The following is a 24,114-nucleotide window of genomic DNA, read 5'->3' on the forward strand; positions in this document are numbered from 1 at the left end:
TTTCCTTTTGGTTGGCAGGTTTCTTTCAGATCCAGATTTTGGAACTGCTCTTTTGGGTAGATAAGGCAAGCCACTGCTGCGAGATCATTTACTAAAGAGTAAGACTCCAAGGCTACTTACAGTTACTTGGGAGCACAGGCCGGGAGGCAGAGCATACAAACTATTGTGCGGAAGCTTGTGCCTGCTTATCCTCTTCAAACTTCAACTTGTTTTGTTCCGTAACTCCCAAAATTCTTTCAATATCTTGGACTGCTCCCTGCAGCAAAAGCCACAAAGGTAAGTGGTAGAACAGTTGTTTGTGCTGCAAGGTGTCCCTCCCATTTGCACTGTTCCACCTGTAATTCCCGGAACCTTTCTAGGAGAGGCCAACTTAGTGTGGCAGATGGTCCATGTCACCACACAGGTAATGGAGCAGAACCAAACATTCTCAGCCAAGGGCTGAAGGAAACAGCGTCTGCAGGGAGGTGTTAGCAGGGTAAGTCTGGACTCTTCATCCATGGCTTCTATACTGCAGAGCAGTATAGAAGCCATCTGTGGTGCTGACCTCCAGCCCCAAAGTAGCTTCACTAGAACGGGGGTTTCCTATAAAGCTCCAGTGCTTAAGAGGCCACGCCGGATTCAGTCACCATCCTCACCTGGGATTACGGCCAAAATTACATTCCCATCAGAATTATTTAATTGCAACTGCTTCAAATACGGACACGCTTCCTTGGCTCCTCCAAAGCAATGTGATTTTGGAAAGGTGCATGGCTCAAATAGCTCATTGCTTAGCATCTCAGCATGGCTGGGAGCTTCACCTCTAGACGCCTATGGGTGCAACATCCCATGAGACTCTACCCCTAAGATTTAGCTTATGGCCAGGCTTCTTCCTCCGCAGATGCTTTTGGCACCAGATACCAACTATGTGACCGTTTTTATGATGGAATCCTTGCAGGATGTTCCTCAGGGCGGGCGCCAGGCCCAGCACCAAGCTTGGGGTGCCCCATCACGCTGACCCAGGGCCTCTGCCTAACCCGCTTCAGGGCCCTTTGACCCAAGGAAGCACTGTGGCTACCGGTGCTTCCCCATTTCCCCCGTCAGCAGCAGCACTTTGGGGACAAGCACAACTGTGGGCCACCAGCTCCTAGAAGCGGCTCCAAGAAAGGGCAGGAAAGGGCTGTGATGTGGCCCGGGCGTCTCCGGGGAAATGCGAGGCAGCAGCTTCCAGCGCTGACGAGGTGAGGCAGCTGCTTTGTTCCCACTCCTAATGCCAGGGCTCCTCAGTGAGCAGCGATGCCGGGTGGGCCGTGGGGGGAGCCACATCCACCCCTAGGGCCACATCACAGCCCTTTCCTGGCCGAGGACGGCTTGGAACCTGGTCATCTCTGAACTGCCTTCACAGGCCATGGGTTGATCCTTGCCTTACGCCACAGGGAGGATGCCAGTATGGCCCCCGGAGTTCACAAGCTGTGGCCTGTAACTAGATCTTGGAAAATAATCACACTTGTTTATTTGTCCGCTCTTATTGTGCACGTTTTAATCTCTCAACAGTTTCCTTTAATAAATCAATGAGCAGGCTTTAGGGAGGAGAGCACGAAGAGTGTCCTGCCTCTCCAATTAGCAGCTCCACGAAGGGATGAATCTGAGATGAAAACCAAATCCCCATTGAAGTTCACCATCCCATTCCAGCGAGGACTTCCCTTCAAACGAGTCTGCGGCTTTCCAGCTGAAGCAAATCTATGTTGCCACATCTAAAACTCTTAAATTTAACTAACAGATTCTCTGGGAATCTCACAATATTGACCTGCACGCTATAAAATATGTACCGCTAAGGACAGAACCTGGGATGGTTTAGCACTCGTTTATAATACAGCATGAGGTGTTTTCTGTCCTCCAACAGAAATTTAACTGGAATCGTTAGTTAATTAACACCTCACCTTAAAATTGGTCTCGGCATGCATATTAGGTGCTGATAATTCTTGATAGATGATGAAGAGATGCTGAGCAAAGGTCATGAGGACCCCCTGGAGATGTTCTCCAATTGTTCTGTTAATGATATCCAAACAAATGACTTTGCCAATGATTCCATTCGCATGCTTAGAAACAATCGCCCTCTCATTTGGGCTTGTCAGACAGTAGAATTTAATGAGTATTTTCAATCTCGTAAGGTGGCAATCTTCAGGGAGATATGAAAGATGGGGCTCCATTTTAACTTGTCAGTAAAAAGGATTTGTGTAATAAATAATTTTTATTAATCAAGTAGCTGAGGAAAGTATGGGGTTTAGCCATTCTGAGCAAAAGACCGCTGCCTTTTTAAAACCAGGTTGGGCTTCGAAGATGTGACCAGATTCGATCAGTGGTAGGGGAGACCCCTGAGGCTCTGATGACCCCACAGCTTCCAACTGGGAATTTGCCCTTTCCCAGTCCCACTGCAGCCAGTGGGGACTGAGCTAATTCAATGAGCTTAAAAAAGAGAAGCATGGGGAGGTGGTGGGGCTGCTCCCTGCCCTCTGACGGGGCGAAGTCAGCAGGACCGATGCCCCTTTCCTCCCCAGCCCAAAGCAAGCGAGCCCCTCTTCAGCGCTGGCATCCCCACAAGCAAGCACTGTCAGAACCAGTGTGATTACTTCTGAGAAGGCCCTCGGAAAGGATGTGATTTATTTCTGAGCAGACAAGCAGTGTGGCAATTTGTTCCTGGTGGCAAGAGGAGGCAGGAGACAAGGGCAGAGAGAGCTCTGTCAGGGAGGGGAGGGGAGGGGAGGGCTGAAGAAGCGCCTGCTCTCCAGCTCACCAGACAGGTCGGGAGGAGGGTTGAGGGGGGCAAGCAAGTCGATCGGCTTGTGGGGGGAGCCCTCCTCCGGCAGCTCCACCCCTCGCCCTCAGCACACTGGTGCCACTCCCCGCCCCCCCCATGCGCCGCAGGGCGGTCTCACAAGTTTAGCATGCACAAACGTCTCCTGCCAGGAGCGCACGACACGGCTAAGAGGCCTGAAGAAGTCCGGGACAGAATGGCGGTGACCTGTGCAGAGGGCGGCATGCCAGTGAGCTGGGCATCACTGCGGGGGAAGCGTGCCCAGGGGGGGTTCCCTCCTGGGCGCCTTTGCACGAAGGCCCCCGTGCCCGTGCCGAGCTGCGCTCTCACGAACAGCGACGGCAGCAGCCCCTTCACTGCGAGCCAGTGCAACCCTGCCGCTGTTTCTGCCACAGGGTCCCGCCTGCAGCTCACTTCAACGCCCCCCCCTTCTCAGAAGCACTTGGGCACGGAAAGCAGAACCTCAGCAGCGAGGCAGCGTGTGACGCGAGAGTGGCTTCAAGGGACGGGCCGTTTAACGTGTCTTTTGCATACTTACAACATTCCAAATGTGTGTCTCTTCTGATCTTCAAGCATTAGAAAAACGGTGCCTTCTTTCTGCTGTTGAGAGAGAAAAAAGATGTTAGAATTTGCATGCTAACTACCTGATAATTATAAAAAATCAGGCTTACATATAACTGCCTAGTTGTTTTAAAAATAACTTTAATGAAATAAGATGTTAGACCATTTAGCATGGGGGAGATAAGCAGCATTAAAGGAGGCCACTTTGTCCCAACACTCATTCTGGTATCTGGTCAGCCCACCTCAACCTGTATCGGTGAAGTGGAAACCGAACTCTTAATATTTGTGTGCACATGGCATGTATACAAAGGCAAATATATTATTAGGAAAACTTTCCAGACGAGTTCAATGTATTGCTGATCGTTACTGTGTGGCTGTATGGTATGGTTGTTGTTGCTGTTTTGTGTTTTTGTCTTCCCCCTTTGTTCTGTGTGTGTTTATGATTCTACTCTTGCTTCGTATTCTGTGGTTTTTTTGCTGACCTTTGGTTTTGTTGGGGGATTGTGGAAATCAAAGAGAAGTAATTTAAAGGAAAAAGGAGAAGGAGAAGGCCATTTCATGTAAGATCAGGGCTGAGAAGGCCAATGCCGCTAGTCTAGTATCAAAAGTGGGTAGTCGGCGACCTAAAAAGAGTGTGCAGGAGCTGTGGAAGGTGTCCGTGCAGCCAAGGCCCCACTCTCCTCCTCCACAGCCGGCTTTCTGATCACAGACCTGCATCCTTACGTGACAATCACAGAAGTCACAGGCACATTCACATGAATCGGGGGCCCAAAATGTGGCGCGACAAACACTCCCTTGGCCAGTCAAGAAAATATTGGCGCGCTAGTCCTCTTCCCAAGCGGCTCCATTCAGTGGGGCTTGCAGTGCTCTTCTGCAGCAGGCCCGCTTCTGCAGCGCAGGCACGATGCTTCGTTAGGTCCCAAGACAGTGAGAAGCACCTGGCTGGATGCGCTCGGCATTCTGTTTTGTGAGCGCCAGCGCCAGGCAGCACAGACATGTGAATCAAAGAAAGGGAACTCTTCGCATCGCTGCCGATTTCCTTTCTCGGGGTCATTTTGGTGTAAGACACACAGCCTTCCCACCTGGACGTCATATCCGATCCCATGGGCCTTGCACATCCGAAGGAAGACGTTATAGCAGATGAGGGAAAGGTTGCCATGCATAACCGAGCTGCTCATGACGACGGAACGCCTGACCATGGGATCCTGGCAGAAAAGGGAAAGGGTAGAAACGAGCGAACAAACGTCACGAGGTGCTCACAGATCCCTGCCCAGCGCACCGCAAATGTGCGCACAGGGGGCGAAGCCCCCTCTCCCTGCTGTGTTTCTCCTCATGTTCCTCAAAGAAACGCATTTCAGCCCTGGCAACTATCGACTGCAGAGTCACATGAAGACAGGTAAGTGGTGTCAGAGAACGCAGTGATCCAGGGGGCACTGCCCTCCCTAAATACCGTTTGCAAGCTACACTAAATATTACGTGCCCCTAGCACAAGACACGCTGCCGTCACGTGATCTGGCCCTCACTGAGGTCAGGCGAGCCATCCGAGTGCATTAAATCATTGTTAAACTGCAATGGCTGACCGTATGCCGGGCCTGGAGCAGAACTGTGGGGTGGCAAGGAGAAATGTGAAAACAAGCCACACACGGCCCCAGAGCTCTGAACACACCAGGCAAATATAACCCCATCTACCCCTCCATCCATCCATCCATCCATCTTAATTTCTATAGTTCTAAAGCAAGACACATTTTATCTGAAAAATTCCGTATTTCTTGTGTTGCGTTGAGGGTGGACTTGTTATGATATCACATCCCCAGAGAGGCCCGGGCAGCAGGCATGTGTTTCCCCTCCTGGTCTTCCCCTCACAGCCACCCCGTAAGAGTGGCTTAGGGTAGCGGTGACTGGTCCAAGACCCGCCTGGTGGGCTTCACACAGAGGCATCATTCCAACTCTCCCATTGTCCAGGTTCAATACCATTTTGGTTCTCACCTGAATACTATAATAAAATATGGACATGATCTTGCTTTTGATGAGTGTTTTCTGATGCAACAATTGACAGTTACCTATTTATTATTTTGTTTCCATACCGCCTCTTAGCTGAAGCTCTCTTTAAGTTCTTAAACTGGTACCTGAAAATAATTGAGCCAGGCATTACAGAAATGCTTGCTCATTTAAATTTTCTTTTAATTTTTAAATTGTATAAGGAATAAGAGACACCTTATAGAATTGTAGGACCCTGTTCAACATTAGGTTCCTTAGCAGTGTACTGCAAGCAAGAATTTTAGGCAAAGATTTGTTTTCTCACTTTGTTTTATTTCTTAGCAAAGTGCTATTGATGACGTAAATAATAATAGGTAAGCAAAACTGTGTTCTGTTTCTGGCAGAGGAGCTGAGATGTCTCAACAGATGTGTTTGATATTTGTCAAGTCATTTCAGAGACAATAGGCAAACTGTTTAATTTCAGTGGAGTTTACCCAGATTCTAAATGCTAGTGCACATAAGAGCAGTTTGAATCATGGAATAGCAGAGTTGGAAGGAGCCAGAAGGCCATCCCTGCTCAGTGCAGGACACTGTGTTAAACCATCTGTCGTAGTTGCATCCTGAACGCCTCCAGTGTGGGAGAGCCCACAACCTCCCTAGGCAGCTGTTTCCATTGTTGTCCTGCTCTAACACTCAGGAAAATGTTCCTGATATATAGCTGGAATCTAGATGGCTTCCTATAATTCGAGTCCATGTCCTGCACTCCGGGATGATCAAGAAGAAACCCTGTCCTTCCTCTTTGTGACAGCCTTTCAGGTACTTGTAGAGTGCTACCACATCTTCCCTCCGTCTTCTCTTTTTGAGGCTAAACATAGAAACAGGGAGGGAGCCAGAAGGGGCCTCCCGGGCCATCTAGTCTGACCCCTGGCTCCAGCCGGCTCTGCTCACAACAAGCCCACCATGTGCATGTCCAGCCTATCCTTGAACACCCGCCCTGATGGGGCCTCCACCGCCTCCCGTGGAAGCCCATTCCACACCCTCGGGGTCCTGACTGTCAGGAAGTGCTTCCTGGCATCTAAATGGAGCCTTGGCTCCCTGAGCTTGGCTCCTCTGGAGCGCATCCTGCCCTCCTCTGCAGGGGAGAACAGGTCTCTATCCACCTCCGCGTGACACCCCCTCACATGCCTGTATGTCGCCAACAGATCCCCTCTGAGTCTCCTCTTCTCCAGGCTGAAGAGACCCAGTTCCCTCAGCCTCACCTCATACGGCATCCCCTGCAAACCGGCCACCATCCTAGTGGCCCTTCACTGCACTGACTCCAACCTGGCTATATCCTTTCTGTAATGAGGGGCCCAAAACTGAACACAATACTCCAGTTGCGGGCGCACCAGAATCGTGTAGAGTGGTAGTAATACCTCTCTTGATCTAGAAGCCACACTTCTGGCTATGCAACCAAGGGTGGTGTTTGCCCTCTTGGCCACCGCATCACACGGCTGACTCATGTTCAGCCTGCAGTCAACCTGCACCCCGAGGTCCCTTTCACAAGTGCTGCTCTCCAGCCACTTGTCCCCTAACCTGTACTTATGACACCCATTCCTATGCCCCAAGTGCAAGACCTTGCATTTATCCACATTGAACGCCATCCTGTTGTCTCCTGCCCACTTCCATAGTCTGTCCAGATCCTTTTGGATCTGGAGTACCTGCTCCTCAGTTGTGGCCACTGCTCCAGTTTTAGTATTGTCTGTGAATTTGATCAGCAGACGGTTCACCCCTTCTTCCATGTCATTGATGAAGAGATTAAACAGGATCGGCCCCAGGACAGAGCCCTGGGGGACCCCGCTTGTCACTGGCCGCCATCCCGATGATTCCCCACTAATGGTTACCCTCTGCTTTCGGTCAGTCAGCCGTGCCCTAATCCACTGGACAGTGCTTTGGTCTATCCCAAAACTCCTCAGTTTCTCCACCAGGATATCATGGGGCACTTTGCCAAAGGCCCTGCTGAGATCCAGGGTAACCACACCCACCGCATGCCCTCCGTCCAGCCACCTCGGAACCGTGTCGTCGACTTCCACAGGGTTTGTCTGGCAGGACCTGTTATTACATGTCCCGTTCTTTCCATCTCTCCTCATACAGCTTTGTTTCTGATCACCGGATCACCCTTGCTGCCCTGCTCTGAATCTCTTCCAGCTTGTCTGCATCTTTCTTCAACTCTGGTGCACCAACCTATCAAGACAAGCTTGAATCTTATTTCTGTCTTCCAGGATATTAGCTCTCCCACCAAGCTTTGGGTCATCTGAGAATTGTTTCCTGCACTTCCACATCCAAGTCATTAATGAAAATTTTGGAGAGCTCTGGGCTCAGGACTCAACCATGCACTAGCTCTCTCGCTACCTCTCCTCAGTTTAAGAAGATGGCATTGATGAACAATTTTTGAGTCCATTTCTGCAGCCAGCTGTGAATCCACCTGATCATTGTTCCAGCTAGCTCACTTTTAGCTAGTTTGCTAATCAGGATATCATGGGGCACTTTGTGAAAATCTTTGCTAAAGCGAAGACAGGTGATGCCCACAACATTCCCACAGTCCATCAGGGAGGTCACCCAATCAAAGAATGAAATCAGAGTAGTTTAGCAGGATTTGTTCTTGAGGAATCCATGCTGGCTTCTAGCCATCACTGCATTGTTTTCAAGGTTTTTGCAGACTGACTGCCTTATAAACTGCTCCAGAATTTTCACAGGGATTAATGCCAGACTGACTAGTCTGTAGTTCCCAGGTGCTTCTTTTTCCCCTTTCTTGAAGATGGGGACAACATCCCTATTCCCCTTCCCCACTCATCCGGCACTTCCCCAGATTTCTCAAAGAAATAGACAGTGGTGCTTCAAGTAAGGTCTTCTGATAACTCCTTTATGACTCTAGGGTGGACTTCATTGAGCCCGGGAGATTTGAACTCATCCAACCCAATCAGCAGATCCTTGGCCATTTCCCCATCCATCTTGAGCTGCTATCCTGCTCCATCAGCTTGTACCTCCCTTCAGGAAGGTCTTCTTCTGGGAGAAGAATGAGCCAAAGCAGGAATTGTGCACGTCCACCTTTTCCTTGTCATCATTTACCATTCTGCCACTCGCGTTCAGCAGCTGAACCCCACTGTCTTTCTTCAGTCTTCCACTAGGCACCTATCTGAAGAACGCCTTTTTGTTGCTTTTGGCATCCCTTGCTAGCCTCGGTTCGTTCCTAGCTTCCGCTTCCCGATGCCTTCCCTACAATCCTGTGCTACCTGCCTGCATTCTTCTTCTTCCTGTACAAACCAAGTGTTGTTAAATTAAAATGATCATTTTTAAGAGTGCAGAGAGAGCCCAGAAGGTTTTTAGTCTTACCCTCAGACCCAAGTCAAGAGAAGTGTGAGGACAGGCCAGCTACCTCCAGTCCCCCGAATCTGCCAGTCTGCAGGCCTGCAGGGTGCATATGCTATCCATGCATCCCTCAGCACCCCGACTATGTTGCTCGGCATGCACATTTCGCTCTCATGTGCAACAGGGCAGGGAAATGATGCACACAGGAGCCTGGCGTGGACACCGGACCCCCGTTCGGCTGTGGCCCTGCCCTGAGGCTTCGTTAGCAGAAAGGGTCTCCCACCTTGGTTGGGGATGGCGAGTCAGAGGACAGAGAACAGGCACCATGAAATCAGGTATCCAAAGCTCTCGGCAATTTCTTTTTGGCAACAGAGGGCCACGAATAAAATAAATGAATGCTTGATAAAATAATCCAAGTAGCAGTTTAACAAGCGTAAACTTGAATGTAGCAGCAATAACACAGAACTATTGTTTAAGCGCAAGCATCAGTTTGATGAGGTGCTTATTTCAGCTACAAAGCAGGCAAACACATGCATAATGAACTGCCGGATGAATTATTAATGTCTTGCTTATTTAGCCTCATCTGTCTCGAAGATAATGTATCCTAAGTATAATGAGTGATTGGTTTTGTACATAATTACAGTAGCAGCAGTATCTAGGAAATTTGCTCTTGCAAAGGAGTTTGCTAAAAATAAAAATCATCGCTTGCGCTCGGTCACTGCTCCATTTTATCAAAATCAAAGCGAGCAGCCTGGTGAATGTGTAATAAATTTGCAGAGACAGAAGCATTATTAACATCATAATTTCACATAAAGTGTTTTTACTTAATCATTCATTACAGATCATGCGCTGTAAAAAGATTTGTCTCCCGTTTATTTCTTTGGATTCTTTAAAAGACGATTCTGACGTGCGGGCACTCTTTCTGTCACTGCTGGCTGCCAAGAAGCCAGGCAGGAGAGACTGTGGAGCGTGGGGTGAGGTGGGGTGAGGTGGGGCAGGTTCCAGGCTGGACATGACAAATCTACGTTAATCCTGACAGAATTTTAATTAAAAAGTTGCTACATGATTACTTTTCCTTTCTAAAACACGTACTACTGGGACTAATCATATCCAATTTACTCCTCTCGTTGTCTGACAAGAACAATAGCTCAGAAGCTCATTAACCTCTAGACTACAAAGCTCTGGCACTTTTTCGAATGGCTCAACATCTCTATGTGCAGATGGACACGGAGAGGTTTCTGGACCATTCTGACCATGCCTTAAAATGGAAGCTGTTCAACAGGCAATAGCCAGTGTTTTAAAGAGATCTCTACATTAATTTTTCCAGGGCTACCAACTTCCTGCATCTAGTTTTGGGCTGAAATGCTGGCAACAGCAAAACTGTTCCTGGAGTATGCTGAAATTTAAGGAGGCATTCAAAGTGGTCCCTCCTGAACTTTATGCTACTCTCTCATCAGAGATCAGAGAACTGGTTGACTATTTGGAAATCAAGGACGAGCTGAGAAGGCCCTGGCTTTGGAGATCAGTGAACCACATGTTCGACTAAAGCGCCAGAGGATGCACAGTGATGGGGACTAAACCAGGCTAGGAATTCCTAAACCAGGAATCTTCACTGCAGGTATTTCCAGCCTCTGCTTTTTTGCAAAGGTGGGAGGGTGCCGTTCCAGGCTTGGGACAAACAGGTATTCTAAAAATAGAATACTGAAGGTGACTTCGAAATTAATCAGGCTTCAAATGCCCACCCCTAGTGTGAAATCCACAGGGCCAGCTCAAGATGTTTTGGTGCCTGAAGAAAAATATCCCAAGGCCCCTGGCTTCTACTAATACGCACAGAGCATCACACCAGAGCTGTTCTCTTGTACAGGCCTCATGGAAACAAACAGAAAAGTGCAGGAGGCACATTTATAAATGTCTACAATGAACAAGGTGCTACTAATACCCACACACATTTAAATGAACTGGATTGATAAGTTAAAGTAGAAGACAATCTACATCAGAATCCAAACTGCTGGACAAACTGGCATGCACTGGTTCAGTAAAAATTCGGTCCCTTTGGGATGCTGCCCAGGTGACTCTTTCCTATTTTGCCCTGCCTGTACCAGCCTGCTGGCATCACAGTCCATCGCCACAGCAGGGGAGAGCATGCGCAGAGGGCCCCAAGGTGGCTCAGCACACGGACGCAACAAAGAACAGGGCAGCTGGACCCCTTCTTGCCAATGCCCTGGGCTGCAGGAAAGGCCGATTCATTTAGTGGTAGCGAGAGGGTATCACTTACAGCTTGGGGCTCTTCTTTCTGGGGATGGCGACCTTTGGGTTTCTTTGGAGTGAGCTGCACTTCAAAGCGGCTTAACCTGCAATCCAGCACCCCGTTAGTTACGTAAAGCAAGACCTGTGTCAACGCCAGATGATCACTATAGTGCAGATCCAGGTCTATTGCCCACACCTGATGGAAAGAAAGAAACGTAAACAGTTTTCAGAGCAGTCCTTGGGTAAAGAAATACGAAGTTCCCCTCTTCTAAGCTGAGAAACAGTTATCTCGCTGTTTTGAACTTTAAATGGTCACATTTACATGGAATAACAACTGCAGGGAAGTCACTAATCATGACCCAATTGCTCTGAAACTGCACAACTGTTTCTCAACATCTATCATTACAGCATTTTTAGAACTGGCACAAAATTTCCTATGTAACTTGCTTCTCCTTTGATACATTTCTTAAGAACATAACCATATTTTTAATCACTCAAAAGCCTTCTGCAAACAAGAAATAAACTGTGATGGCCATCAGACTTTGAAAATAAGCTACAGGAATTCAGGCCTCGGCGCAATTCATGCGCATGCGCAACCGCAATGTGTGCCTTTGCTGGGAGGGGGAAAGAGGGCTGCTTTGGGCACACTTTCTCCAGGGCTGCCGGCTGCGCTCCCGAAGAGCCAGGACCAGAAGGAGAAAGTCGACAGGAGCTGGAGGGGGCCTGAGAGCATGGGCATCCCGGAATGCTGAGATGAGAGAAGCAGAGGCGCTTATCCCCAGGCCATGCCCCCCAAGGCCATGCCCCCCAGGGTGGACAGAATAACCAAGGTGTCCAGTGGGCAGGAGGGGAGTTTCTCAGACACGGATGAGGTGGGCCTGGCTCTTGCGCCCATGAGGTGCTGTCAGCAGAGGAGGGCAGCCCAGTGAGAGGACAGGTATGCAGCCAGGAGGTATGCTCATGTTCAGAAGGCCCCTCCCAAAGAGATGGTGTCCAGGCATGCTCGGAAGGAGGGATTCTGGAGGTGAACACTAGATTGGGCTCAACAGACCACTCTGTTCATGCTCAGGGAGTCATTCTGGGTCTTCTAGGCTCTTAGGAAAAGGTCTGTGGCTTTGAAGGCATGAAGGAGGAATCTCAGTCCCCAGTACCTGATCAACAATAGGCATGGTGACATCAGTGAAAAAGGAGAGTGGATAGGCAGGAGGAAAGAGGTAAGCTAAGAATTCTAACCTCAATTGAACTTGAGGGACAACTGAGTGTCCCAGCAGAAATACCAGAAAGGAGCTGGAAGATGAAGGAATATATCCTGTAAGTCAAAGGTTGTGATGAAGCTGCCAAAGGATAAGGAGGCGAGAGATCAAGAGCAGCAGCATCAGGGATTCCAGTGAAAAGGGAAAGCGAGGAAGTGGTTCCCCTTTGGAGACACCAAAAGAAGGTAAGATGGGCCGGAAGTGAACCAGCAGAGGCTTGGAGCTTGAAGGAAATCAGGCAAGTGAGAACGGTTGTGCCAGGGATGCTGTTTCCCAAGAACACTCCCAGAAAGGTCAAGCGTGTCCTTTGCGAAGGCAGTTTCAGTGGAGGCCAGGCCAGACTGGAGGGGAATTTGAAGCAGAGGAGGCCACACAAAGGCGAGGCATGCACTCCAGCAGTTCTGAGGGAAGAGGGACTCGTGCACCAGGGAGAGGGGGAAGGCCTCTCAAGGACTGTTTTCTGTTTTGCTTCCTTGAGAATAAGGAAAATGGTAGCATGTTTGAACGATAATGAATGATAATGTCAGCTGCGGCACTTGAGGAAGGGTGCTGAGAGGGAACCTGGCAAAGAAAGGTGGAATCATTTTCTTAAGCCAGACTGACTGCAGAACAGAAGAAAGAGAACATCAAGTCGCGTTAACAAAGCCGATCAGCCTTTGGTTTCCTTCAAAGGCATTTGGCTCTGCAAAACATGAATGAAGATAAAAATAAGCCAAGGTGGCAGGAAATCAGGGAAGGAAAAGGAACAGACTAAGAAGTGCTGAAGACAGCAAGGAGGTGATCAGAGAGAAGGAATTCCACAGCAGGACCTGGGGGACATAGCAATTCTTGGGGAAACAAGATTACACGTGTGCCCAAGACACAACATGATGGGCGCCCTCAAAACCTGCAGCTGGAAGGAGGAAGACTGGGTGAGGAAAATCAGAGGGCTCGAGCGTCAGCGTGAAGGTGGCCATGACCAAGCAGCAGAGAGGAAGCAGGTGTTCTGAGCATCGAGCCCTGAAACACAGGTCAGGAGAGGAGCTGGTGGCTCACTCAGGACAGCTGCACAGAGATGCAAAGGGGAACAGGATGAGATGCAGGGAGCTGCTCCAAGAAGCAGCAGAGAAGAAAGGCCAGCCTCACTTCAACCTTCAGTCGGAGACCGACTGGAGCCCTCTCAGAGGGGCAAAGTCAGGTTTGCACGCGGGCAAGTGGTTAGATGGGCCAAGGAATAAGAACATAGTGAACAGTGACTTCTTTCTGCATGAGGAAGTGGCAATGCAAGGGAAAGGGACCAGGAGACATGCGAGAGGGCAGGTGGATGCCCACAGCCGCTGCCTGGGTTCCAGCAGTCCTCTTCCACCTGGGTGGCTATGCGTTTGTGGAGGGCCTCTAGCAGCTGCTGGAGTTTAGCTGAGGAAGCCAAACGCTGAAACTGAAGCAGTCGGCGTGAGCTTCAGTGGACTCCAGCGGATGATGGAGGACAGGAAGGCCTGGAGGAGTGTTGCCCGTGGGGCCGCAATGGGGCGGACACGACTTCGCGACTAGCAACAGCAGCGGAGGAAGCCAAGGTGTGGCATATACTGCAGCAACTTCCACTGAACCTGGTCCCAACGGTGGGGCCAGCCTGGCAATGTGCAGGCTCTCAAGCAGGCTAAGCGCCAGTGGAGCATGGACCCTCTGCCACGACGTAACAGAACGCTGATAAATACTCTGCCTAACTAGACTAAAGCTGCCAGCGACAGAATGCTAATAAACAGCCTAGCTCCGTCAAAGGGAAAGGAAAGGGAAAGGTCAGTGTGGCAGGGGAAGAAGCCTCACTTGGGCCCACAGCCAAGTGGAGCGTCACGTGCTTGGCAAAACAGGAATGTCAGGCAAGGAAGCTGGGGGCCGTTCTCCAAGCCAGGTGGCGGAGAATCTGCAAGACCCGTAACCCTCCTCTGCCTCCAATGCTTCATATGCCACGAGACTAAGGATCACAAAGCATACTTTCCAGAAGGCATCTTCATCATGACTTCATCAACTCATCGTTTTCCTGCTAGGCTTCCATGGGCAAAATGTGGGTCTCACAGGCCAATGGTGGAAGGGGAATACAAGGGAAGGTCTGTAAAGAAAAGAGGCAGCCGCATGCATCTGCCTTCCTGAACTCCGAGATCATGGCAACCCTGGGAATGTATCTACCCCCAGCAAGCCATCCACACCCCCACGCCTGATCTGTGCACATCAGTCCTTTAAAACAAATCGTGCACAGAGTGACTTGAATAAGCCACTGAATGGTAAATGGCGTCATTATAAGGCTATTAAGAGGTCAGGCAGTCCAAGGCCTCTTGCTAAACTGGAGCTAATTTCTGAATCATATTCACAAAATAATGCCCTTTTTATAACAGCAAATAAATCACACCAGTAACAGTTGTTAATAACGAACTGCCAAGTATCTGTTGCGCAGTTAAATATCCTATTTGTCAACTTAAATATTTCCCACTGCATGGAGGAAAATGTAAATTGGATGTTGATTGCCAGTTTCCTTTGGTACAATTCTGGGGAAGATTTGCCAATTACAACTTGTTCTTTTTTCCTTCCTTCCTTCCTTCCTTCCTTCCTCACCCACTCCCGAACTTGCTCTGTGAAGAGGCAGAAGCCCTCCCAGGGCCCATGTGTAGTGTGGTGCAGAAGCTTAGATGAGCTTCCTGGGCTTGTCTGCAAACCCAGATTATGGTGCCCAGAACTGTAAGAATATAGGAAGGGCTATGCTTGTTCAGGCCAAAGGCTTGCCTAGTCCAGCATTCTGTCCATGCAGCAGCCAACCAGCCGCTGGTGGCAAACCCACAGGGAGGATGTGAGCACACCAGCGGCAGACCCAGGTGGGCTCCACGTCATGGTTAATTTGTCAGGGTGTGCTGCCATGTTGTCCGAATCCAGCCAGCTTCTTGCAGGGTGGCTTCTTTTTCGGTAACAGGCCATCTGGCAACCCCTGACTTGTTCTAGGAGCTGCTTGAGCCATGATAGGTGGTCGTGCTGCCCCAGACCAGGAGAGGAATTTCTCTGAGGGCTGTGGAGACTGGCTGACAAGCCATTCCGTGCTCTGCAGGAGTCTGCCTGGGCCACGGCCAGTGGCAGCCCCACACCTGAAGGCCAAGTGGCACTTGCTTTGGAGAGAGCGACTGTTACAGCTTTGGCACCCCCTTTTCATTGTTTTTGGTACCACAAAACTGCGGGTTTTTAAAACAATCATTTTACAGATAGCAGATATGTGTAGCCTTGCTTTTTTGCTGCTGTTCTTTTACGTTTCAGCTGTCAAAGGGAGTGGCACTGCACGGGGGGCAACAAACTGGGAAGGCAAGATTGCACATGCAATAATTGGCACACAGCTAGCAGCAACTAACTGCGTAGCTGACAAACAAAACACACCAGTAAAGCGGGGAAAGCAGCGAAAGCAGGTGCGCCACAGGGGTAGGGTCAGTGTAACTCACTTAGCAATGCAACTCGCTCAGTTTTCAGTGTTGAATGGACAGTTCTCAGTCTGCCAGCATTTGAGGACTCTCCAGTTACTCGAGGAGAGAGATTGTGCCCTCTGCTTTTTACCGTTCCTTCTCAGAGCACTGACTGCTGCAGTCCTTGACAGTTCGAAAAACCTGTATGTAAATTTAATGGCTGAGAAGTAAACGGAGGGGAAATTTACATGCATGCCGTAATGGAGCAGTTAATGCAGGTGAGGAAATTTCTCTTCTGTTTACTTTCCAGTCCTTTAATTTGTGCAAATTCCCCTCTCTGTTTACTTCCCAGCTATTAAGTGTATATCTACAGTGGTACCTCAGCTCACGAACGCCTCAGTTCACGACCAAGTTGGGTCACGACCAAATTTCGGAAAAAAATTGCCTCAGGTTGCAAACGCCGCATCGGGTGATGATCGCCCCGTCTTCCCTGCATGAGCGCGACTGCGATCATGCTCGGGGGGGGGGGGCACAATTGTGGCCATAGATGGGCGAGATCACAGTCACACTTGTGCAGGGATGACAGGGACGATTGCAGCCATGCTGGGGTGGGTGGGGAGATGGCTGAGCTCATGCTCGGGGGGGGCGGGGGGGGGGAGATGGCCACGATCTTTGTTGCTCTTTGTCACTTTGCTTCACATTTTTGTGACTAGAAAAAAATAGTTGCAGAATGGATGAACCTTATTTACACTGAACCTTATGGGGAATTTGACTTGGCTCACGACCAGAGTCCTGGAACGGATTAAGTGTGTGAACCAAGGCACCACTGTATTTACTAATCCAAAATAAGTGTGCAAATATTCCCACCAGTTCACACACTCACACACCTCACAGAAGCAGCAAACCAGGAGGAAACCGGCATGACCTGAGCACCCACAGTCATTATCTTGCCCTCGCGAGGAGGCGTCATTCACTTGGCCCCGTTCAGCTGCCTCCACAGGAATGTTTTTGGAGCTATGGCGGCTAGTGGGGCAGAATGGTTAAGAATGTGGGTCGGGGACTCCAGGCATCCCAGTTCGAGTCTGCACTTAGCCATGAAACTCGCTGCCCGGTTTTGGGCACTCGCTCTCAGTCTAACATACTTCATGGGACTGTTGTAAGGATAATGTGGGAAGGAGAGAAAGAGGATGGAAGATGTCTTTGGTTCCTTGCTGGAAAAGATGGCACAGAATCATAGAACAGTAGGGCTGGAAGGGGCCAGAAAGACCACTGGCTCCAACCCCCTGCTGTTGCAGGACACCAATTTGCACCATGCAATTTATATGCCACCCCACTAGCCATAGGCTCTTACAGCATATCAAAATCCAGGAACAGCATGAACACAGTACAGAATATAACAACCCACAATTACAAAGACTAATAGCAATAAAATCCATAAATAAGCTATCAAAGTTAAGTAGAACCAAAATAAACAAATTGAAAAGTATAAATCCAATAGCCTAACACATGCTCCAAGAAAAGGTGGGGAACTAGTATTTCCCCTTTCTGGAGTAGCTGGAGACCTGGGGAAATGCTGAAATGGTGGAAGACAGATATCTGTCAGCAGGACACTGAACATCGAAAGTGTTATTTCTGGGGCACCTACTTTCATTCACAGCTTTCCCCCCTTTACCAACCGACAGTGAGGCCACTGGATCCTGGAAACGATGTGCAAATTAGCCAGTGTGAGTTCTCGTGCCCTTTTCCCCGCTCGACAGTGGGAAGTTACGAGGGCAATGACAAGGCAAGGCCACGCCTATTGGATAGCCGGAAACATGTACGCTTGCAAAAGACAGGCAAAAACAAAATTATGTACACACCTGCGGGGGTTTTGGGGCTGATCTCCCCGCAAACCCCAATTAGGCTTGGAGGCAGGGGTGGGGACATGGTGGCAAACATGAAGGGTTAGCAACTACAGCAGGGAGGAAAGGCAAGACAGGTTCTGCCAGGAACGTCCTTGTCTATCACCAGGTGACTGAGCAGGACAGAGGAGGAGACCAAGTGGCAGTGAGCCGGGCTGTCTGTCTACAAGCTGCCCAGAGAACATGCCGGATTTGCAGGGTGACTCAGTGGATCTTGTAAACACGTCCAGGACACAGGTACGGACATCAGTTCCTCTTTGCTGTGTTACATACATGATTGTCCCCGTTTCCTCAACAGCCCCAACCTCCTTCAAGTCCTTCCATTATCGAGTCTGGTTAATGAAGAGAGCCCAAGAGCTTCAGCTCCCTGCAGCTTCTTGTGCACCTGGTGGGGAGCCAGCATGTCCGAGTGGACACGGGGGAGTTGCCCCAAGCTCAGCAAGGCAAGTTTGCTCCTTTTTCACTCTTAGGATGCAGAAGCATCGAACCGTTCCCTGAAACTGGCAGAGAACGATGCACCGGGAGCATCTTCGCTCCCCGGGGAGCTCTCATTTCAGGTCCACGTACATAGCTTGTCACTTAAAAAATGCAGACATGAGTCTATAAAGCTAAGCCTAGCCACCTCCCAGCTTTCAGTTTGCCCAAGTCTGCAGGCAATCCCAGAACAGGGCTTCTCACTCTTTGCTCTTCTGCATAGACCATTCTAACTTGTTTGATGTGGTAGCCACACTTAAACCTAGATGCCTTTTAAAAAACTATCACATCATTGATGAGCTGTGCCCACCTTCTGGAACGAGGTGTTAGGAGAAACTTGCAAAGCTGCCTATTTTCTCTACAGTCTAAATTTGTTCCCCTAATTGTTGTTGTTGTTGTTGTTGTGAGTCCTGAAGTTGTGTCCGACCCATCACGACCCCATGGACAACATTCCTCCGGCCTTCCTGTCCGCCACCATCCCCTGGAGTCCACTTAAGCTCACGCCGACTGCTTCGGTGACTCCGTCCAGCCACCTAGTTCCAGCCACCAGCTAGCCATCTAATTCCCCTAATTAGGACAGGGCAAAATATGAAGGAGTTGCACAAAAGGTTTCATTGCCGTTGGCTGCTCAACACTGGAAGTCCCCAGATCCCACATTCTACAAAACTACCCTGCTGGGTTTGGCACCTTGTCATTTTAGGAAAGTTAACACCCCAAGTTAGAATTAGAAAATTAACACCCTCTTTTTTGGTGGGTAGTTTTCATGTATTTCTTGTATTAACAATAATTCCTCCCTGGCTCATTTATAATTTGGGGAATTTTTTATTCAATACATAGCATTGTCTAGATGGTTCATTTTGTTCTACTGATGTCTTGATTTGGCTACGGGTTTATTGATGGCTATGTGAGCCAAGAAACAGAGGAAGTCTAATCTGTGCTGTCCACAAGCTGTCCATGCAGGTATTTCTCAGCTCTACTGTGGCAACTCCGACTGAGAAAACCAGTAAAAACAGAACTGTCCCCCCGCCCATTATGAGAAGCCACAACAGCAGCTGAGCTGAAATCCAGCTTTAGCTACTGGTAGTACTAGAGGTTCTGCATATCAGCAGGGGCCCAGTCCTTGAGGTGGCAAGTTTCTTGGCTGGGGGAAGGGGAGAATCGTTCCCCTCCGACCCATATCTTTGAGCCGCAGCCTTGAGCAATAAGCTCAGTCGCTCAGCACCATGATGCCCTGACCCTCTGTGCCTGCTCTTGTTTTCCTATGTTCAGTTGTTTGACATTTGACTAGGTTTGCTTTCTTGACTGGATGCTGAGACCTCAGGAAAGCCAGGCATTTGAGGCAAAGGGGGAGCCGAGAACAGGTGTGCGTGGAATCCTATTAGCCTGTTAGTTAATGGAGACATTTTATTTTTCTGGCGGGGAAGAAAATCTACCACAGGGTTTCGCTTTTGACTCCAGTGGAGTCAGATATTGAACACAGAATGCCTTGAGCAGTGTGCTTCTCCTAAAATCATATTTCTCTCCCATTGCTATGGTCCCATAACTCGTCTCTTAAGTCTCTGCACTGGAATCCATCATCGCCTGCATCAGCTTCAGGCTCCTAATCCCTCTGTTCAAAATTCTCTGCTCCGATCATACTCCCCCCTCCTCCCTCCCGCCACCCATCCGCAGATGCGGCCTGCTTCCATCCTTCCATTCTCAGGCTGCCTCCCATGTTTGCGCTAAAAGACCCTCCTGCAAAGACCTCCCAAGGCCACCGTCTCTCTTCAGCTCTTCTCCATTGCCTGGTGGCCTGCCCTGCTCTGGCGGCATCTTTGCAAAGTTTGGGAAGGACGGAACCGCATTTCTTCTCTTATACAGCAAACAAATTAAAGAAGCAGTGGCAAAACCAGGCCAACAGTTGGCATCACCTCCACTGTCTTCTGATTTAGCTGGATCTGGTGGGGGCCTGTGGGTTGTGGCCCTGCGTTGCCGGGGAGATGTCAAGAACCTGCAGGGGCCGTCGCCGTGGAGCAGAACGGACAGGGAGCTCTGCCGTGTGCTTTCTCCTAGCAGTGGGGAGCCAACCTGCGGACTACGAGGCACCCACATCCCGGGGCACACCTCCTCCCCACAGGCAGCTTCCTGGACCACTTGGCCAGCCCAGGGCCCGGCAGCCAGTTAGTTCTTCCACCCTCTTGACTCCTCACGGCTTTGCCCATGAGCAGTGCGGGTGTGATAGGCCAATGCGGCCTCCCACAAAGGGCACAAGACGCTACAGCAGGCTGAGCCTCAGCAAAACAACAAGCACCTAGTCCTCTTTTTTTCAACTCCTAAAGCTGATGGCCCCAGAGGCTGCCCTGCAAAATATAAATGTTGCAAGTGAATAAAGTCACAGTTATGCTCCCGTTCTTTACAGCTGCCGTAAAAATGTTTCAGCTTTAAAACTTGGGAAGGGCAGAGAGGCATAAATTCTTAAACAGTTACTAAATTATGGCTTTTCTTCCTTCGGTTTAATTGCTTCTCCCTGCTTCCAGTATTGACTTCTACATTATTATAAGAAGTGCACCTGCTTTTTTAAAAGAAGAGGTTGGATGACACTGTAAAAATGCCAATTAGTAAAATATTAATGCACATCAGTTCTCAGAAGAGAGCTCTCTTTATTATGGTTAAAATTCACATTGGGACAGAATATTTTAATGGAATTGGAAGCAGTTCTCTTATCTGGCTGCCCTCTAGTGGCGACTCTCCAATTTGCAAAGCATGTTCCAGCTGAAACAAGGCACGTGCAGTGCCAGGATCAGCTTGAAAAACTGCATGTGGGGGCGCGTGGGTCGCCGAGGCAGCTTCGACCAGCATCCGAATGAGGCTATCCTCCCCTCAGAAGTATGGCTGGCAGTGATGCGACAGTCATTTCGGCGCCACGCTAGAGCTTTGTTGTTGTTGTTAGTTGTGAAGTTGTGTCCGACTCATCTCGACCCCATGGACAACACTCCTCCAGGCCTTCCTGTCCTCCACCATCCCCTGGAGTCCACTTAAGCTCACGCCCACTGCTTTGGCGACTCCGTCCAGCCACCGCATCCTCTGCCGTCCCCTTCTCCTCTTGCCATCTATTGTTCCCAGCATCAGGCTCTTCTCCAGGGAGTCCTTCCTTCTCATCAGGTGGCCAAAGTATTTGAGCTTCATCTTCAGTGTCTGGCCTTCTAAAGAGCAGTCAGGGTTGATCTCCTCCAGGACTGACCACTTTGATCGCCTTGTGGTCCAAGGGACTTGCAGGAGTCTCCTCCAGCACCACAATTCGAAGGCCTCAATTCTCTGGCGCTCAGCCTTCCTTATGGTCCACCTTTCACAGCCATACATTGCAACTGGGAAAACCATAGCCTGGACTATACGCACTTTTGTTGGCAGGGTGATGTCTCTGCTTTTTAGTATGCTGTCTAGTTTTGCCATAGCTTTCCTCCCAAGGATCAAGTGTCTTTTAATTTCTTGTCTGCAGTCCCTGTCTGTGGTGACTTGGAGCCCAGGAAAATAAAATCTGTCACTACCTCCATTTCTTCCCCATCTATTTGCCAGGAAGTGAGAGGACCATATGCCATGATCTTAGTTTTCTTAATGTTGAGTTTCAAGCCAACTTTTGCACCCTCCTCCTTCACCCGCATCAAGTTCCTCTTCACTTTCTGCCATGAGAGTGGTATCATCTGCATATCTGAGGTTGTTGATATTTCTCCCAGCAGTCTTAATTCCAACTGGTGATTCATCTAGCCCCACCTTTCTCATGATGTGCTCTGCATATAAGTTAAATAGGCAGGGCAACGGTATACAGCCTTGCCAAACTCCTTTCTCAATTTTGAACCAATCAGTGGTTCCATGCCCAGTTCTCACTGTTGCTTCTTGACCTGCGTGTAGGGTTCTCAAGAGACAAGTAAGATGGTCAGGTACTCCCACCTCTTTAAGAACTTGCCACAATTTGTTGTGATCCACACGATCAAAGGCTTTCGCATAGTCAATGAAGCAGAAGTAGATGTTTTTCTGGAACTCGCTAGCTTTCTCCATGATCCAGTGTATGTTGGCAATTTGATCTCTAGTTCCTCTCCCTCTTCAAAATCCTGCCTGTACTTTTGGTAGTTCTCAGTCCACATACTGCTGGAGCCTAGCTTGTGGGATTTTGAGCATAATTTGGTAGCTTTGCTAACTTTGCTAGCTCTTTCTTGTATAGTTCCTCTGTGTAATCTTGCCACCTCTTCTTAATCAATTCTGCCTCTGTTAAGTCCCTGCCATTTTGGTCCTTTATCATGCCCATCTTTGCATGAAATGTTCCCTTCATATCTCCAGTTTTCTTGAAGAGATCTCTGGTCCTCCCTATTCTATTGTTTCCTTCTATTTCTTTGCACTGTTCATTGAAGAAGGCCTTCTTATCTCTTCTAGCCATTCTCTGGAATTCTGCATTCACTTGGGTGTATCTTTCTCTTTCTCCCTTGCCTTTCACTTCCCTTCTTTCCTCAGCTATTTGTAAAACTTCCTCAGACAGCCATTTTGCTTTCTTGCATTTCTTTTTCTTTGGGATGGCTTTAGTTGCTACCTTTTGTACAATGTTGCGAACCTCCATCCATAGTTCTTCAGGCACTCTGTCTATCAGATCTAATTCCTAAATCTATTCGTCACCTCTACTATATTCATCAGGGATATGATTAAGGTCGTACCTGAGTGGCCTAGTGCTTTTCCCTACTTTCTTGTTAGGACAGGCCAAACATTAAAAAAAGTCCAAGCTTTCAGGGTTCGCAGACCTCAGGCAAAATGTTACAAAAAGCATCGCCACACCTCCCTTTGGTAACACCTTCCCCGAGGGTGAGGTCTGGAGGCTTCCAAAGGAGCTTTGACGCAGGCGGTGCACCAACGTGGGCTCTGGGGTGTTTCTCGTGGGCCCGCAGAGCTGCCTTCGCTGCTCACTTGTCCAGGCAGCCTCAGGCAGCTTCCAGGATCGCTCTGCTCGGCTCCGACAACGGCCTCCAAACCTGTCCCTTGTCTGTGTTGCTGATCCTTTCGTTTTCTTCTTCCTCGGTATTAGTTTTAGCCATGCTCTTTGTACACTGCCTGGCACGGGTGAAGGGTGGATTAACCATTCACACACACGTGCACAGAGTGCCAAACAAGAGTCCACAAGAAGGGTCGGCATGTGCGTGTTGTGTGGGCCACTTGCTACACCATCCCGCAATAAGTCACAGTAAGGGGCAGGCCACTGCACGAACTACTCCTGGTGTTCCCAACAGACCGCTGGGCTCACTGTGGGTTGCTCTCGCCCTCCTCCCCTTCATCACCCTTCCCTGTTGTGACGATGCGCACTTTTCACTCACTGTCGGTTTTCACCCTTTGCCCATTTGCATAGACTGTGAACAGCGATCTGCGAAGTGACCGCCAGTGGCAGCCCCTCCAAAGTGTCCCAGCGGCGTGCGGGAAGGGTTGTCCTGGCTGCTCACTTTCTTGTTTTTAATTGCACCCCAAATGTGCACAATTCTGCTCACCTCTCCCCTTTTTCTTTTACTCAGACTTTCGTAACTGCAGAGGAAGGAAGGTCCAGAGCTGGGAAAACTTTCTTTGGGTGAAGTCTGGGGGTGGCAACTTCTATCAAAGGGCAACAAGTACCAACCTGACCCAGAAAGCAGCTATGCACAGGCTTGTTTCCCACTGTGCTCTCTCCTGACAGCTGTCTAAAGGCGAGCCGTCAAATCAAGGCAATGCCACAAGTGCTCTTGCTCACAAAAGGAGGCAGGAAAAATTCCCCAGCAAATTTTCAGTGTTTTGATGTTCCTTCCATTCCAAATACTTGAGGAAGGTGTGCATTATGTCCCATTTGTGCAAAACTTGCTTTTGACACCTGTCAGCAGCAGTGTCCTTGAAAACACGGACTTAGACAAGGCTGAACAGAGTAGGTTGGACAGTTTGCCATGCCAAAGGAAGAAAATGCTGAGGGTGGCCAGGGCCTGGCGAAGGCAAGGGAGGAGCTGGCGGGGGAGCAGGGCCAGGAGCAGCGGAGAGGAGGGGGCGGGGCCAGAGGGGCTAGAGGGGCCAGGAGGGAGCAGGGCCAGGAGCAGCAGAGGGGAAGGGGGTGGGGCCAGAGAGGCCGGAGGGGCCAGGAGGGAGCAGGGGGCGGGGCCACCGGCCGGAGGGGCTGA

General features: G+C 49.5%; 1 protein-coding gene across 1 annotated transcript in view; it reads right to left on the reverse strand.

The window, feature by feature from the left end:
* Positions 1-126: 126 nt before the first annotated feature.
* The window catches only part of IQCH (IQ motif containing H), a 90,954-nt gene continuing 66,966 nt past the window's right edge, over positions 127-24,114 (reverse strand). The window contains exons 17-21 of the mRNA XM_044444798.1: positions 10,953-11,120; positions 4,435-4,557; positions 3,330-3,391; positions 1,917-2,025; positions 127-256 (exon numbers count right to left, since the gene is read on the reverse strand). Coding sequence (XP_044300733.1) covers positions 161-256; positions 1,917-2,025; positions 3,330-3,391; positions 4,435-4,557; positions 10,953-11,120 — 558 coding nt within the window. The 3' untranslated portion in view covers positions 127-160. The remainder of the gene's footprint in view (positions 257-1,916; positions 2,026-3,329; positions 3,392-4,434; positions 4,558-10,952; positions 11,121-24,114) is intronic.

This window comes from Varanus komodoensis, unplaced genomic scaffold (genome assembly GCF_004798865.1).
Source record: "Varanus komodoensis strain SLA01 unplaced genomic scaffold, ASM479886v1 scaffold46_1, whole genome shotgun sequence".
NCBI classification, from domain to species: Eukaryota; Metazoa; Chordata; class Lepidosauria; order Squamata; family Varanidae; genus Varanus; species Varanus komodoensis.